Source organism: Equus przewalskii, chromosome 28, assembly GCF_037783145.1.
Source record: "Equus przewalskii isolate Varuska chromosome 28, EquPr2, whole genome shotgun sequence".
In the NCBI taxonomy this organism is placed as follows: domain Eukaryota; kingdom Metazoa; phylum Chordata; class Mammalia; order Perissodactyla; family Equidae; genus Equus; species Equus przewalskii.
In genome coordinates, this window is record NC_091858.1 from 19153777 (window position 1) to 19171573 (window position 17797).

The window sequence follows — 17797 nt, forward strand, 5'->3', positions numbered from 1 at the left end:
CTGCTAAGGTATTATTCAGGACCTTAAAGAATCTACCTTTTTTTTCTTTTATCTAATGGAAACTGAGAAATATGTAACTCAAAAAGTCCAATTCCAGGGTGAATGGGAAATCTTTCCCATGAAGAGGGAATGGGAATGGGAAATGAAGAGTGTATGGGAAATCCTTGTACTACTTCTGAAACTATTTTTTACATCTAAAATTATTTCAGAATAAAAAGTTTTAAGTTAAATCCGCTCCTGAAAACTTCTAATTGATGGAAGTATCTTAAGCACTACAAAGCATTACGATAAAAAAGGAAAATTTGGCAAACGAACCAGCACTGATTCTCGTTGATTTTTTTTGCCCTTTTTTTGGCATTCCCTCATCAATACTTAGAACAACCTTCCAGATATTGACATCTTCCTTTTAGAAACAGGGAACCTGAGGCCCTCAGGTACTTAGACACTTTCCCAAGGATTCAAACCCAAGACTCTAAGCCAGTGACATTCCTACCACACCCTACTTATGTCCTTCCCTTCCCTCCACCTCTCAGCCCCTTCTCTCCAAAAGGGTAATATCTTCTCCTATTTGAATAGCACTTTACATTTCTAAAATATTTTAATTTCCATTCATTTACCTAACAAATATTAAGCATCTGCGATTTACTAGGCCTTATTCTAACCACTGTAGATAAAGTGACAGGATAATAAATTCTTCTCTCATGGAAATACATCTTAGTGGAGAGATACAATAAACAAGCAAACAAAAAGTAAATAAATGATATATTTTCAGATAATGATAAATATTATGAAGAGGACCAAAAGTGAGGGGAACAGAAAAGAAGATAGACTGTCAGGGAAAGCATTTCTGAAGAGGTAGCTTTTGATGAAGAACATTCCAGGCAGAGGAAACAGCAAATACCAAGGGCCTGGGGACAGACAAAGCTAGATTTATTTGAGAAATTGCCAAAAGGGTAAAATAAGTGAGTGGCAAAGTAGTAGGAGATGGAGAGATAGAAAGGTATTAGGTCTTACAGATAAGGAGTTTATATTTTATTCTAATGGTGATTCTAAGAGTGACTGGAAGCTACCGTAGTATTTACACTTTAAAATAGGGAACAGCAACCTACCTCCTATTTTTGTAAATAAAGTTTTCTTGGAACACAGCCATACTCATTCTTTTAATGTATCATCTGAGCTGCTTTTGCTTATTAATGGTAGAGTTGAGTGTTTGCAACACACCCCGTGTAGCCTGCAAAAATAAAAATATTTACTCTCCAGCCTTCTGTAGAAAAAGTTTGCCAAGCTTACTTTTGAGCATAGGTGTGATGTTTGTTAGTTCAACAAATACACATTCAGTGAGTATTTCCTGTCTACTATGACAGTTAAGTGTGATCTGACTCAAGTACTAGAAAATGATCTGATTCATGTTTCAAAAGATCATCTTAGCTGGTTTATACAGAATAGACTTTTGTTGGCCCAGCTTTGAAAGAGACAACTTAGGGTGTTTTTATAGGAGTATAGGTAAGATATGAGCATGGCTTGGACCAGGGTGAAAGTAGGGAAAAGTGGTCAGATATTGGATCATTTGAAAAGTAGAGCTAATAGAACTTGTTGCTGGGTTAGACTTCAAAATGAAGGAAAAAGAGGAATCAAGACTAACTCCTAAGTGGGCCAGCCCAGGGGCCTAGTGATTGGATTTGCGTGCTCCGCTTTGGCGGCCCTGGGTTTGCAGGTTTGGATCCTAGGCATGGACCTACACACCGCTCCTCAAGCCATGTTATGGCAGCATCCCGCATACAAAAAATAGAGGAAGACTGGCACAGATGGTAGCTCAGGGCCAATCTTTCTTAGCAAAGAAAACAAAAAAAAGAACTAGAACCACAAGGTGAAACAGTGGTGCCATTGCCATTTCCTGAGCTAAGCAAGACTACAAGTTTGAGGTTAGGAAAGAATCGATAGTTTTATTTTGGACAAGTTTGAGATTCCTATGAAATATCTAAGTGAAGAAATTATGCAGGCAATTGGATATGTGACTCTAGCAATCAGTTGCAGTCACGACTAGTTTTGGTAATCATTTGTGTATAGACTTCCACATTGTGTCTCCAGCTTAAACTTCTCCCTTGAGTTTCAGACTTTCGCATCATACTGCCTCCTCAGCATCTTCCCTTGGGTATGCAATAGACATCTCAGGTTTAGTAGTTGCAAAACGAAACTCCTTATCACCCCAAAACTCTTGCTCCACACACTGTCTTCTCTGTTTCAATTAATGGAAACTCCATTCTTCCTAGTTGTTCTAGCCAAAATTTTTGGACTCCTTGCTCTCACATTCTATATACAATCCATCAGTAAATCCTCTTGATACTGCATCTATCAGAATTTGACCGCTTCTCACCACCTCTACTGCTACCAACAGAGTCACCGTTCTCTCTTGCCTGGATTATTCCAGTTGCCTCCTACATCATCTCTCTGCTTCCAGCTTTGCCTCCCTGCAATTTGTTCTCCATTTAGCATTTAAGGAAATGCTTTACACCATGATTCAGATTTTCTTGTAATAACCCCCCATTTTTCTCAAAGTAAAAGCCAGAATCCCTACAATGGCCTACGAGGCCTCCACAGGCTGCTCCTTCATTACTGCTGACCTCATTCCTACCATTCTCCCCTTTGCTCACTCTGCTCCAACCATACTGGCTGCTTTCCTATTTCTTAATACTAGGCAATCTTCTGTCTCAGGAATCATATATATATATTCTTTTATGAGCCCTGAATGCTCTTCTCTTAGATATCCACAAATTATCAAAAGCCAAAGACACAGAGAATGTTGAAAGCAGCAGGGGAGAAGTGACTCTTCACATAGAAGAGAGCCCCAATAAGATTAACAGCTGATTTCTCATTAGAAACCATGGAGGCCAGAAATGAGTAGGATGTTTCAAGCGCTGAAAGAAAGAAATCTGTCAACCAAGAATTCTGTATGTGCCAAAACTGTCGTTCAAAAATGAAGAAATTAAGACATTCTCAGATATATAACAGCTCTGGGAGTTTATTACTAGTACACTTGTCTACAAGAAATGCTAAAGGGAGTCCTTCAGGCTGAAAAGAAAGGAAACTATACACTAAATCAAAGCCATATGAAGACATAAAGAATTCCAGTAAAGGTAATGACATAGTTACCACTTCACACCCATCTCTATCTACTTCTAGAACATTTTCATTCCAGCAAAAGTAAACCCTGTACCTATTAAGCGTTTTCCCCCAGCCTCTGGTAACCACCAGTCTGCTTTCTGTCTCAGTGGATTTACCTATTCTGGCTATTTTCTATAAAGAGAATCATGTAGTATTTGACCTTTCATGTTTGGCTTCATCCATAATGTTTTTGAGGTTCATCCACGTTGTAGCTTGTATCGGTACTTCATACCTTATTATGGCTGAATAACATTCCATTGTATGTATATACCACTATTTGTTTATACATTCATCTGTCCATGGGCATTTGAGTTTTTTCCTACCTAAGTTTCTTCATTCGGCTTCACCTACTGATTCCAGAGTCCACAGATCTGCCAGAGGTGGTAACCTAGGGTCCTCTCAGGTCTTTTCAAAGCAAGCATCAGTTCCTGGGCACATCCAATTTCCCAGGTATATGCAGTGGCCCTTTGAGCCCATCTTCCTCCAGTGTCCATTCTTCTCAGCTTCCTCCTTCCCAGACTCTTGGGTTCTGTCTGCCACTTGCCCCAGGCTGGCACAGAGTGTGTATGTCTTTAAATCTTTTCATAGATGTTGCTGTCACCAGGAAAGCTGCTCCAGTCCAAGGGGAAGGGGATGAAACAAAAGTCAGCCTCTGTGCTGGTTCCTCAGGGAACCACCAGATGGGTCAAATCACACACTACAACATTTTAAGAACAAGGTCCATATTAGCCATCTGGCACCAGGAAGGTACACCAGGAACACCAGTTGCCGTTCCCACAGCTGCCACAGCACTGAAAGATAAAAATAGTAGTTCAGTGGACAAAAACACCACAACTGAAATTTTCTCACTGAATTTCAGCCACCCTTCTCTTCATTAATCAGTCCCCTGCTTGCTGTACACTTTGGATTAGATTCCAGACTTCCACAAGAGTTGATGTCATCAGTCTTTCCCGGTTTATGGTTGTTTCAGTGGAGGGACTAATTCTTTAAACACCCTACTCTCCCATTTTCCGTGACACCACTCTCCCATTCTCCTAGCCATATAGCAATTATTTCCAGCTTCTATAACTCACCCAGAGGTAAGCAAGAGTGCACACTGAGAGCACTGTCATGGCTGCACACAGAGCACATTATCAGCCAGTGCAACCAGTGAATTATCGTAGCAGTTTGACATCCACAGCATTTTCTGGTTTGTCAAAAGACAATTATGTTTTATTAACTATTTATTAATTATGTTTTAATAACTATTTTTATTGAATTATGTTTTATTAACTATCTCAGTTTTGTCCACTTATGCTTTGCCGCAGTTCAATCCAAGTGCACCTATATATGCATGTTCACATCCTGAATAACATATTTCAATGAGTATGTATAATTTTTTTATTGTGGTAAAATACATGTAACATTTACTGTTTTAACCATTTTAGAGTAAAATTTGGTGGCATTAGGTGTGTTGACAGTGTTGTGAAACCATCACTAGTACTAGTTCCAGAACTTTTTCATCATCCCAAACGGAAACCCCATACCCATTAAGCAGCCATTCTTCACTCCCCTTCCCCACAACCCCTGGCAACCACTAAAATGCTTTTTGTCTGTATGGATTTATCTATTCTGGACGTTTCCTATAATTGGAATCATGCAGTATGTGACCTTTTGTGTCTGGCTTCTTTAACTTAGCATAACTTTCTCAAGGTTCATCTGTGTTGCAGCAAATAGCAGTGCTTCATTCCTTTTTATTGCCAGGTAATATTCCATCATATAGATATACCACGTTTGATCTATTTGTCAGTTAGTGTGGGCATTTGAGTTGTTCCAGTTTTGGCTATTTGAATAATGTGGTTGTGAACATTTGTATACAATATTTTGTGTGAAAATAAGTTTTTTCAATAATTTTATTGAGATCATAATGTTTTATAACACCGTGTAATTTCAAGTGTACATTATTATTTATCAGTTTCTGAATAGACTTCATCATGCTCACCACCAGCAGTCTAATTTTTGTCCATCACCATATATATGTGCCCCTTTACCCCTTTTGCCCACCCCCAGCCCCCTTCCCCTGTGGTAACCACTAATCTGTTTTCTTTGTCCATGTGTATTTGTTTGTCTTCCACATATGAGTGAAATCATTTAGTATTTGTCTTTCTCTCTCTGGCTTATTTTGCTTAACATCATACCCTTGAGGACCATCCATGTTGTTGCAAATGAGACAGTTTTGTCTTTTTTAATGGCTACATAGTATTCCATTGTATATACACATGACATCTTTTTTAGCCATTCCTGCGTAGAAGGACACTTGGGTTGCTTCCACTTCTTGGCTATTGTAAATAATGCTGCATGAACATAGAGGTGCATAAATCTCTTTGGATCATTGATTTCAAGTTCTTTGGATAAATACCCAGTAGTGGGATAGCTGGATTATAGGGTATTTCTATTTTTAATATTTTGAGAAATCTCCATACTCTTTTCTATAGTGGCTGCACCAGTTTGCATTCCCACTAGCAGTGTATGAGGGTTCCCTTTTCTCCACAACCTCTCCAACATTTGTTGTTTCTTGTCTTGGTAATTATAGCCATTCTTAACTGGTGTAAGGTGATACTTCATTGTAGTTTTGATTTGCATTTCCCTGATAATTAGTGATGTTGAATGTCTTTTCATGTGTCTGTTGGCCATCTGTATATCTTTTTTTGGAAAAATGTCTGTTCATATCCTCTGCCCATTTTTGATTGGGCTGTTTTTGTTGTTGTTGTTGAGTTGTATGAATTCTTTACTTATTTTGGATATTAACCCTTTGTCAGATTATGGTCTGCAAATATTTTCTCCCAGGTGGTGGGTTGTCTTTTCATTTTGTTCATGGTTTCCTTTGCCTTGCAGAAACTTTTTTAGTCTGATGTAGTCCTATTTGTTAATTTTCTATTTTGTTTCCTTTGCCCGAGCAGACATAGTATTCAAAAAGATGCTGCTAACACCAGTGTCAAATAGTGTACTGCCTATATTTTCTTCTAGGAGTTTTCTGGTTTCAGGTCTTACATTCAAGTCTTTAATCTATTTTGAGTTAATTTTTTGTGTATGGTGCAAGATAATGGTATACTTTCTTTTGCATGTGGCTGTCCAATTTTTTCAACACTGTTTATTGAAGAGACTTTCCTTTCTGCATTGTATGTTCTTGGCTCCTTTGTTGAAGATTAACTATCCAGAGATATGTGATTTTATTTCTGGGCTTTGAATTCTGTTCCATTGATCTGTGTGTCTGTTCTTGTACCAGTACCATGCTGTTTTGATTACTATAGCTTTGTAGTATATTTTGAAGCCAGATATTGTGATGCCTCCAGCTTTGTTCTTTTTGCTCAGGATTGCTTTGGCTATTCAAGGTCTTTTGTCGTTCCATATACATTTTAGGATTCTTTGTTCTATTTCTGTGAAGAATGTCAAGGATTCTGATTGGGATTGCACTGAATCTGCAGATTGCTTTAGGTAGTATGGACATTTTAACTATGTTTATTCTTCCAATCCAAGAGCATGGAATATCTTTCCATTTCTTTATGTCTTCTTCAATTCCTTTCAATAACGTCTTATAGTTTTCAGTGTATAGGTCTCTCACCTCTTTGGTTAAATTTATTCCTAGATATTTTATTCTTTTTGTTGTGATTGTATTCTTGACTTCTCTTTCTGCTAGTTTGTTACTGTGTAGAAAGGCAACTGATTTTTGTAAGTTGATTGGAAATATGTTTTGAATTCCAGAGAATTAGGTATATACCTCAGAGTAAATAGCTGAGTCATGTGGTAACCTTAATGTTTAACATTTTGAGGAACTCCCAAACTGTTTCCAAAGTAGCTACAGCATTTTACAATTGCATTAATAATGTACGATGTTTCTAATTTCCCAACATCCTCACCAACACTTGTTATTGTCTGCTTTTTTAATTTTAGTCATCCTAGTGGCTTTGAAATGGTATCATTGTGGTTTTGATTTGCATTTCCCCAATGAATAATGATGTTGAGCATCTTTTCCTATGTTTCTTGGGCCATTTGTATATCTTTTTTGGGGAAATGTTTATTCATGTCTTTTGCTCATGTTTTAATTGGGTTGTCTTTGTTGTTGATTTCTAAGAGTTCTTTATATATTCTGGATGCTAGACTCATATCAGATATATGATTTGCAAGTATTTTCTCCCATTCTGTAGGTGGTCTTTTTAGTTTCTTGATAACGTCCTTTAATGCACACAGGTTTTTAATTTTGATGAAGTATCATTTATCTATTTTTTCTTTTGTTGCTTATGCTTTTGGTGCCATATTTAAGAAACCACTGCCAATTTTAAGGTCATGAAGTTTTTGCCTCTGTGTTTTTTTGTAAGAGTTTTGCAATTTTAGCTATTAAATTTTAGTCTTTGATCCATTTTGAGTTAATTTTTATATACAGAGTGAAGTTAAGGTCCAACTTCTTTTTTTTTATGTGTGGATATCCAGTTGTCCCAGCACCATTTGTTAAAGAGACTGTTCTTTCTTCAATAAATGGTCTTGACATCCTTACTGAAAATCAATTGACCATGGATGTTTGGGTTTATTTCTGGACTCTCAGTATGTATGTATTTTTGATGTTTTAAATTTTTCAGTTATCATCATTTTATTTTTGTTAAAATATAAGCTACTTCTTTTCACTGCACACCTAACAATTAGGACACATTCCATTCAAGTCCCAGTGGCTCATTACAGAAGTGATTCTGAGGATGTGAGTGGGGAGTGAGAAGAAACGGCCATACCCGCTCTTCCTGCCATTCCCCCAGACAATCGTTCCCTCAGTGCTGTTAAGAACTGATTGCTTTAAATTATTTCCATCAAAATGAATGCCCTGTTTTTCAATTTACGATTCCATATTTCCAAACACAAAGAGTTTAATCTACACAAAAGAATTAGTGTACAATTTTGAATTTGACCTGTCTTTCCAAAAATGAGAAGCCTATTTTGAAAACTCCAAAGGTTCAAATGGTAAACATTGTATCCTGTCATTCTTTGGTTTGCTTTTTAATTTTATACTCCCTAAAATTATTGACGTTTTTGTTTACACTTTGCTTAAAAATACCCCATCCTCCTGTTAATGTACCAGCATTAAGCTGTCACCCTGAGACAGAGACTGTTGCCGTGGCAGCTGGTCGCAGCATAAACTGATTGAGAAGCAGAGCAGTGACCGGTTTCCCTGGCAACAAGCTCTACTCATGGAGACAAACCGCTTCTGGCTCAGTCTCCCTGGTTGATTCAAACAGTCCTCTCTGGAAGACACGGCAGGCAGACTCCAGGGGAGGCGTGGCCATAAATGAATATAAGGAAAGAGAAAGAGAAGATCTTAAGAGAAAAGACAGTGAGGATTCTCCTTGCAATAAAGAGGGGTTGTAATTGAAGTGGAAATAATGTATACCAAAATTTGGTATTATTTTTTCAATAATAAATGTTATTTTGATAATAAATCACTTAATCAGTAGTTGGCTTATATGAAAATAGACTCTTCTGGTTCCTGCCCTAGCTTTCCAATGCTGCCTTGGTAGCTTCCCTTCCCCTTTTACCCCTGCATTGTATTAAGGTCAGAATTTGTTAAGCCTAATCTCTTGGCCCTCTGCTCTTTTCTGTTTACTTTCTCAATTATGTTAATTTTGCTGAGGAGAACACATTAATTAAATGCAGTTCTTCATGTCCCAATTTGTATTATCTGAGATACATTGTGCTTATTTCAAATAACTTTCCTGTTTGATTGACGTAATAGCAGTAGCCATAATTGCAGTTTATGTAAAGGACATTCCAGGGTCCTTTCCGTGGTCCCACACCAAGCCCGGTGCTGGGCCTCCCAGAGCTGTGCGCACACAGTCATTGTACTTCCTCCTGCTGTCCTGGCAGTGTTATCATGGCAGGAACTAGGGAGAAGACACTACTGTTGGTTTATTTAACATTTTGATTTTGCATAGTCATTGTAAAGACATTAGTGACCTAATGCTGAATTATATTTAAGGAGTACATGTAGAGGGGAAACTGTTGTTTTTTGGGGTTTTTTTGCTGAGGAAGATTCACCCTGAGCTGACATCTGTTGCCAGTCTTCCTCTTTTTGCTTGAGGAAGATTTTCCCTGAGCTAACATCTATGCCAATCTTCCTCTATTATGCCTGTGGGTCACCACCACAGCATGGCTGCCAACAGGTCGTGTAGGTCCACACCTGGGAACAGAACTCAGGCCACCAACATGGAGCATGCTGAACTTCACCACTAGGCCATGGGGCCAGCCCCAAAAACTGTTTTTTTAGATTCTTTTACTCTTTTTTTTTTCTCTTAATCAGCATATTTGCTTTCAGGGTTTAAATAATTCAGACCTGAAATACAAAGTTTTCAAAATTGAAACTTTTACATTCATTTTTAGGAACTTTGTGCCAACATGGCAGTGTTTTTAAAATATTTTCACCTTTCATTTCTAATGGTAGCAACACTACCCAGTGGAAATAAATCTGAGTGAATTTTACATTCCATTTGGAAAAAGGTGTCAGAATGTACCCTGGAAATGTTTACTTACAAGATATATTGCAGATGCTTAATCTATTTATTTCTAGTAAGTGTAGATACTTATTTTAATAAATTTGGCAATACCAAATATATTTACATGTGTTTTCTTAATATAGGGCATCACATTTGATGAATTCAGGTCTTTTTTCCAGTTTTTGAACAACCTAGAAGACTTTGCAATTGCCTTGAACATGTATAACTTTGCAAGTCGTTCTATAGGGCAAGGTAAGTAAGCCTCTTTCAAAAATTAAAAGCGAAAAATAATCCTACATTTTTTTCTAGGGACTTTCACAACAAATTCATTAGATATATCATATTAGCCATCACCTTGCCTGTAAGTTTGATGTATACTTCAGTGGGAAATCTGTTTTCCCTAAGTAGAGTTTAGGGAAATATACTAAATTTTTGTATTAAATTTATTATTGCCCTTCATTTTGTGTAACGGGAAAAAGCTAATGATGTTGTAAAGGTTCAAAGAGGAAGAAGCTTCATGGCCACTTGATGGCATGGAGGGACGTATCTATCTATAGAAGGGCCAGCTGGCCACGCCTCAGACATCTTCACAGGATGCTATTTATATTACTGATTTTACCCACAATCCCTGCTGGCTCAGAAACCTGAATTTTGTCAACAGAGTCACCTCTTACCTGTGGACTTACATGAGCCAAGTTTTAAGAATGATGTACAAAATTGAATGTCAATTTTGCTTAATTTACAAAGAAATACAACTGTCATAGAATTCAGAGTGCTATTGTGCTCAGGAGCAGCTCATTCTTTCCCTGTAGGTACACTAACAAGTCAAGTTCTTTTGCTAGGATTCTGTAGCTATGACCACTTTCCCTCCCTGCATGACCATATCCTTTTTTAATATTCTTGCCGTATGAGGACTTTCTGTTTATGTCTTTCACGTGATTTTACCTGTGTCTGCCATGATCTAATAAGTGCTGGTTCCCAAGCTTAAATCTCAGAGGACAGTCTTGTTATTTTATGACCAAGTTCTAAGGAGGAGCCAAACTGCAGCCTGTAAGTGCTAATGATAATTGTCTCTCTCCCGGAAATGTAGATATTGACTCCCTCACATAGCTTCACTCATTTATTCATTGAGGAAGAGAAGCTTGGAAATTTTTTCATATTTTATCCTTTGTCTAGCCTAGATGTTCAAATAGGGTATCTTCTCAACTCAATCCATTTTAGCGTTTAAAAACCAGAACTTTTGGGAGCCCTGCCTTCACAGACCATCCTTAACTACCATGATAAACCTACTAATCAACCTTAAAAAGAAAATAAAAGTCAGTATCTGCATACCTGGTTCACAATGGAAAGTTGCTTTTTTGTGGAACTGGGAAATGAAAGCAATCAGTTGCTTACTCCTGCAGGTGCTAGGAATATATCTCTTTTCTGCTGCCACTGCTAGAACCTTAATTCAGGTTATCACCTCTCAAAACGACTATTGCCGTAGCCAGCTCAGTGGTATTCCTGCCATTCTCCACTTGCATCTCCGATGTTTCTAGACAACTCACAGAGTAATATTTCTAAAATACAGAGTAAGCTTTCTCTGACACGCTGCTATGGAAAACTCTTCAGTTCCCCGGTTACCTGTTGAAGAATGCACAGGTTCCTTGCCTCAAAATCTCTCTGCAGGGCTTCTCCAGCCCCTCTCTGTCCCCTGGGCTCTACCCAGACCAGACCGCTCATTGTTTTCGCAGTGTGCCTTATACTCTCCTGTCTCCCCCATGCCTTTGTGCCTTTATGTTATCTCATCTGCCATTTCTCCCATCCCTGTAAGCTGAAGTCCTCTATCCTTCAGCACTCAGCTTATATTCAAAATTGCAGCCTTTCGTTTTTTTTTTTTTTCTTGAGGAAGCTTCACCCTGAGCCAACATCTTTTGCCAATCCTCCTCTTTTTTTGCTTGAGGAAGATTAGCCCTGAGCTAACATCTGTGCCAGTCTTCCTCCGCTTTATATATAGGTCACTGCCACAGCATGGCTGTCAGGTGGTGTAAATCCATGCCTGGGATCCAAACCTGTGAACCTGGGCCGCCAAAGCAGAGCACATGAACTTAACCATTACACCACAGGGCTGGCCCCAGCCTTTCCTAATCACTGTCCTTCTCTGTTTTCCCTACTCCACACTACAGACAGAAACAATCACTCGTTTCCAAATTCTTATAGTGCTTTGTTGGTACTTCTTGTGTGGTCCTGCGTAATGGGTCTTTGGGTGGGTGTCTCGTCTCCCACCTGAACTCTAAGTTTCTTGAGAACTTACTCATCTTAATAACCTCTCAAGTGTCTGTTGCTGACATTAGGTGCTCGTTAAGCATAATTCATTGGATATGAATGCATTATTAACCTAAAATACAGCTACTTGGCCTTTTACTTAAAACCACAAAAATTTTTTGTTCCCTGGAAGATAGCGTGGTTAATGAAAAGTCCTGTGTTACATAAGTTCATTACCCATGTTTAGAAAAAAACTTTAATAACCTTTCTAGTAAATTAACACATATTATAAAAATAATGTTAACAGTCTACTCCTTTTCTGTAACATTTATCTAGATGAATTTAAGCGTGCCGTCTATGTAGCTACTGGCCTCAAACTTTCACCACATTTAGTGAACACAGTCTTCAAGATTTTTGACGTTGACAAAGATGATCAATTAAGTTATAAAGAATTTATTGGAATTATGAAAGACAGACTCCATAGAGGATTCCGGGTAAACCTATAAATTTCAAGCCTATTGATATTCTTTTTTTAAATCTGAAAGAAAAAAATCCATCTAAGTTTCAGAAATAATTTATATAAATTTTTAAGGATATAAACTGAAAAGTTATATTGGAAAAGAAAAAAACGTAAGGCCTTCGTACCTTCAGACAATTTGAGGTGATAAAAAATACTACTTTTTTAAAATATAAAATCAGTTTGAATTTCAATAACTTATTTTCATGTTGTTACTTTAATGTCATCTCAGGTTGGGGGAGGGGGAATGTTGCCAAATATTTTGATAGATTCAGTCTGCACACTGGCTGTTCAGACTTGTTAGTATATGAGAAATATCACTATTTCTCATTTTATATGACACACCTTTCCACTAGGCAACTTGAGGCTCTTAAGTCACTGCATATTTAGTACTTTCTATGTGGAAAATAAAGTAAAAAATGTTTTTAGTCTGTTGAACTCTTTTTCCATTAACATTTTATACTACAAAGTCAAGTACTAGAAATTCGATGATTTTTTTCTCAGAAACATGTTTTAAACAATGAAATATAGCGTGAATCAATAAATGTGTTTACACCTAACGTATTTGTGGATGTGCCACGAATAGGAAAAGAAAAACATTTTTCTATTAACAGCCAGAATATTCAGTCTTCCCTCTTTGGTAAGAATACCCCTAAGTATTATACATTTAGAAAGGGGAAAAGTTAGACATACAAAAAAAAACAAGATTCATCTTACATCGTATTTTTAAAGATTTTTTAAAATCCAAGTTGTCCTGGTGAAGATACTGTGTACTTAACTGCCACCTAGTGGTTAGTTAACATTTGCAATGATGGCACAGGTACCTGGAAGGGCAGACATTGAAAATCATGTATTTCTCCTCAAAAATTTTAGAGTAGCAAGATCAAATTAAAATATGAACTATGCTATAAACCTCTGGCACTGTTTTGCTGTCTTAGGTGTTCTGTGTTATTTTTGCTTCATTCATTTATTGCACACCTGTGGCCCCATAATATTTTATTTACATTTGCACACTTTCAATCCTCTGTTCCACAGGGTTATAATAAAACTGTTCAGAAGTATCCCACTTTCAAATCCTGTCTGAAGAAGGAACTTCATAGCAGATAAGTATGTTGGCTTGCTGTCTAAATTTGTCCAGTAACAATAAAGGAAGGGTCATAATTTATTTTTCTATTATGACATTTAGAAAATAGCTGAAAGAAATAGAATTATAATTTATTTTTAATTTGTAAGCCACTAATTCAATTTAAGAACTAATCTTTTAATGATTTGATTTTAGACCAGTAGTAGTTCAATTTAAGGATTAGTCATTATAACAAAACATTAGTTTGCCCCTAATTAGTGCCATCATTAGTTCGACACTAAGGTATCATCTAAAAATGAACTGGAATAAATACTCATCTGACTGGCATTCTTTTGCAGTGTCTTTATTGAAAAATTTTGTTTAACCTGCAGTTTTGTACAGATACAATATTTAAAAATTGGATTTTTATAGTTTAGGCTCATTAGCATCTAAGAAGAATTTGGTACCATTTTTTAGGATGATGCTTCCAAACATCCACCACAATAATAGCAGCTAATGTTTTTAGAGGTACAGTGGGAGCCTGGCACTCTGCTAGGTGTTCTTCCACAGGCAGCATCTCAGCTAATCCTCACAGAGAGGTGTCCCATTTAACCGGAGAGAAAATAGAGGCTTAGTGAGTAACTTGCCCAAGATAACTTGCTAGTCAGTGGCCAGCTAGGGTCTGAGCCTCATTCTGTCTGATGGCAGAGCTCTTAGTATTTACTGCACTAGCACCATAGAATGCGTTAGGTGAGGAAGATACAGGAGATTCATTCAATTTGTATCAACCCAAAGAAATATCTCAGACTTGTTGCTGATCTCCAAAATGAAGGGTTTGTTTTTCCTTTTTTCTTTTAAAAGTCCACTGTAGCTATAAAATTTTGGTCAGCTATGGATTCTGACTAGTTAGATCTCTGCGGTGAAGGTTTTGTTCATTTATACATACTTGGAAATATATATTTCTTGCTGTTTCTCTCAAGCTTGAAACATTTAAATTTGTCTATAGCAGTATTTCCCAAAGTGATTCCATAGGCTATCAATGCATATTATTCTTTAAAAGAAAAAGAGAAGCTGCTTAGTCACATAAGTTTGAGAAATACCAAAATAAACATAGTTAAATACGTTCCTTCCCCCTTAGAACTTATCAGATCTTAATATGCCACTATTCGTTTGTCTCTGTGAAGGAAAACTGTAGTATTCAGTATTTTGCAAAGTAGCTTTGAGGCCTAATGTTTTATGGAACCCATTTGGGAAATGCTGGTCTAAAATGCTTATTGGCAAGTAGGTTTATTTATTTATCTAAGGTGGTAACTGCTGTGATTGAGCTAACAAAAGAAGTCAGGTCTTAATCCCTATTTTGAGAAACTTTCTAGTGCCCTGTAAGAAGGTAAACATTAAAGAAAGTAGGACTATACCATTTATATGTCCATATGCGTGGTGTTCCCAACCAACTTGTAATAGTGTCACACTGACACTGTTGCTTCTATGTAGTCGTACAGAGAACCATAGATAAAAATGACTACATTTATTCTAGACCTTTATAAGACTTGGATTAGACAAGTTACTAAAGAAAACACTGAGCTTTTAAATTAAAGAAAATATTTTATTATTGTCTTTGAATCTTATATTTTCCGAGTGTTTTTATTATGTACCTGACTGTTTCATATTATCATAATAATATTTGATTGATGAAATCACCTCTGAATTTCATCTTAAATAAATATTGCTTATATATGTATATTTTTTTAATTAGGTACTTCTAAAGCAAAGTTTAAAGCATTATTATCTACATGACAAGTGCAACAAGCAAAAATTTCAGAGAGCGGAAGGAGGTCTGGGATCAGAACGGGTAGAATTGAAGGAGAAGGTGAAACGCTAACTATCATTTTTTCTTGAACATAAGAGATAAAATGGATCTTCACTAACTACAAATGTTATATGTTACCAACTTGAGCTTTTGCCTTGATTTACTGAACTCTCTGCACTTTTTCATTCCCTTCAGAAGTATATAGATACTTCCAATGACTATGTCAGAATGTATTTTAAATATTTTTTAATTTATTAGAAATTTGCCTCATTTCAAAATAATGTATGACTTCTGGAATCTAGATCACTTAAAAATGAACAACAACATATTTCCTTTGGTTTTAGACTGTGAACTTATTTTCAGAAAATGACTATTCCTTGAGATTTATCTCAGGGCTCTTAAAATTGTTAATAAATCCTCATTATTTGCCAGGTTTTTAGTTACATGGAAATAATTTTGAAAAACAAATAGAAATTAAACTACTATAAAACATGATGGTTTACATTGTACTTTTAACTTTTAAAAGTACTTAACATATATTGTTTGAATCATGTAAAAAATTTTTTAAGTTTTTGTTTATTTACCAAAGGTAACAGAATGTCTGTTATTCTTTTGTGTAAAGAAATTTAAAACGTAGATATTTTTCCTCAAAATAAGTCATATATTGATGGTAGAAACACTGGTAGTTGTTGTAGCAGTAGTCACTGTCATTGTCATTATCATCTTAAACATGATGCTGCTCCTGATTGCACATGGTGTATGTTAATAACACTACTAAAAATAATATCTTACAGCTTGGTAACTTATTGCATATTCTTAGTATATGTCTGTAGTGTCAAAATGAGTACTATAAAAGACTAATATAAAATGGTTTAGAAGACTGATGTATATATTAGGTAAAAGTTATTATTTTGTTTCTTGTAAAAGGACCACATGCAAAAGTGATGCCACACAACCAGTAATAATGAATAATTTAAATATAATTCCTTATTTCAAAATAATAAATCATAAAAAAGAAAGGGAAAACTTTCTATTGAAAAACAAAATTGGGTTTTCGCATGGAGAAAATAATTCAATAGTACTTAATGGAAATCTGTTCAATTAAAAAGTATAGGTTATGAAAGGGTACTATACAAAAATAGAACAAGGAGTTTAATATATTTATATACTGTATGTGGAAGATAAGTTCATTTTTCTTCTTTTCTAAGATGTATTTAATGTAAATTGCACACACTCCAACTATTACCTTGCTTTTGCACATGAAAATAGGAAACACTGACTTTTTTTTATGTTACTAAATGTGAAATTGGTAGTTCTCCATCAGTCTATTTATAAAAGTAATGTTATTTCCAAGAAAATGTTATTATTAACATTGACTATGTATTTGTTAGACTTTTTACATTCTTTATCTGATAGTATTTATTACATTGTTATAGAAATATATGATGCATAAATTTGAAGATTCCATAGAGTATAATAATTTAATTTCACCTGCTTGAAGGTTGCTTCAATTGACTGACTAAATGAAAATGCCTACCCACTCATTAACATGCCCCAGGACTATTTTAAAACCATTGAAAAGATCCAGTTTACTTTTATCTTTGACTGTAAGTTATATTATCTTGCATACATGGAAAAACTGCTATTTAGAACAGTCCTATAAATATAGATTAAAAACTGAATTAGCTCATTAAAATTCTTTATAATTCTGCCATTTCCCCAAGGAATCCTACATATGCAATCTTTATTCTTTATTGCTTATCAGAGTGAATGGATATTCATTTGTTTGTAAGACTGCAGCATAATATTAAAATGTGAATAAATGAAATATTCTAATCAATTAAAATGGAAAAGAGTAGTAAATTACAGTAATTCCCTACATTATCACTCTTGAACTTCATCATCTGTAAAATGGAGGTAAAATGTCTCACTGGATTGTTGTTTACATCAATTAAAAAAATTTAAATGCTTTGAAAATAGTAATATACTAAATACATGTATGCTCTTATTCTCAGCATTTCCATCTGCCAATTATTCTTTGGAAAGATGAAGCTATACGTAAAATTTTACTATCATACTCTTTACAGAAAGTCTCCCTGATAAAAGGTTTATGGTTCTCTCAGAATCATTTCATATTAAGGAATTCATTTAACTTAAAGTTCCAGTTTATTGTTCTTATTATAAAATATAATTGTAAAGCAGATTATGTTACATTCTTATATTATCTTAAAATAAATATACCTGCTCTTGAATCAAGAAACTTAGTACTTTGTTTTTATGTAAATCTGTGAACTAATGTCTTTCCAAAAAGTATCACCTCCAAACTTTGGCTGATCTTTGTTGGTTACCAAACTTCTGTTGATCTTATACCCTCTGCTTTAGCAATGCATGCTAATGACATCAGTCTCATCAACACTGTTAATCTCATCAACACTAGATAAATCATGGAGCTATAAAGCCTGTCTAAGTATATAGTAGGAATTCGTACATTA

The 17797-nt window shown here is 35.7% G+C and overlaps 1 protein-coding gene across 5 annotated transcripts in view; it reads left to right on the forward strand.

Annotated features, from left to right (window-relative positions):
• Window positions 1-17565, forward strand: part of MICU3 (mitochondrial calcium uptake family member 3) — a 99638-nt gene extending 82073 nt beyond the window's left edge. For 3 of the 5 annotated variants that reach the window (XM_008529157.2, XM_070598287.1, XM_070598288.1), the window contains 4 exons: window positions 9818-9926; window positions 12255-12412; window positions 13471-13542; window positions 15252-17565. In XM_008529157.2, the coding sequence (XP_008527379.2) occupies window positions 9818-9926; window positions 12255-12412; window positions 13471-13542 (339 nt within the window). In that variant the 3' untranslated portion in view covers window positions 15252-17565. The remainder of the gene's footprint in view (window positions 1-9817; window positions 9927-12254; window positions 12413-13470; window positions 13543-15251) is intronic. The other 2 variants (XR_011534170.1, XR_011534171.1) reach the window with 1 other exon arrangement.
• Window positions 17566-17797: the final 232 nt, after the last annotated feature.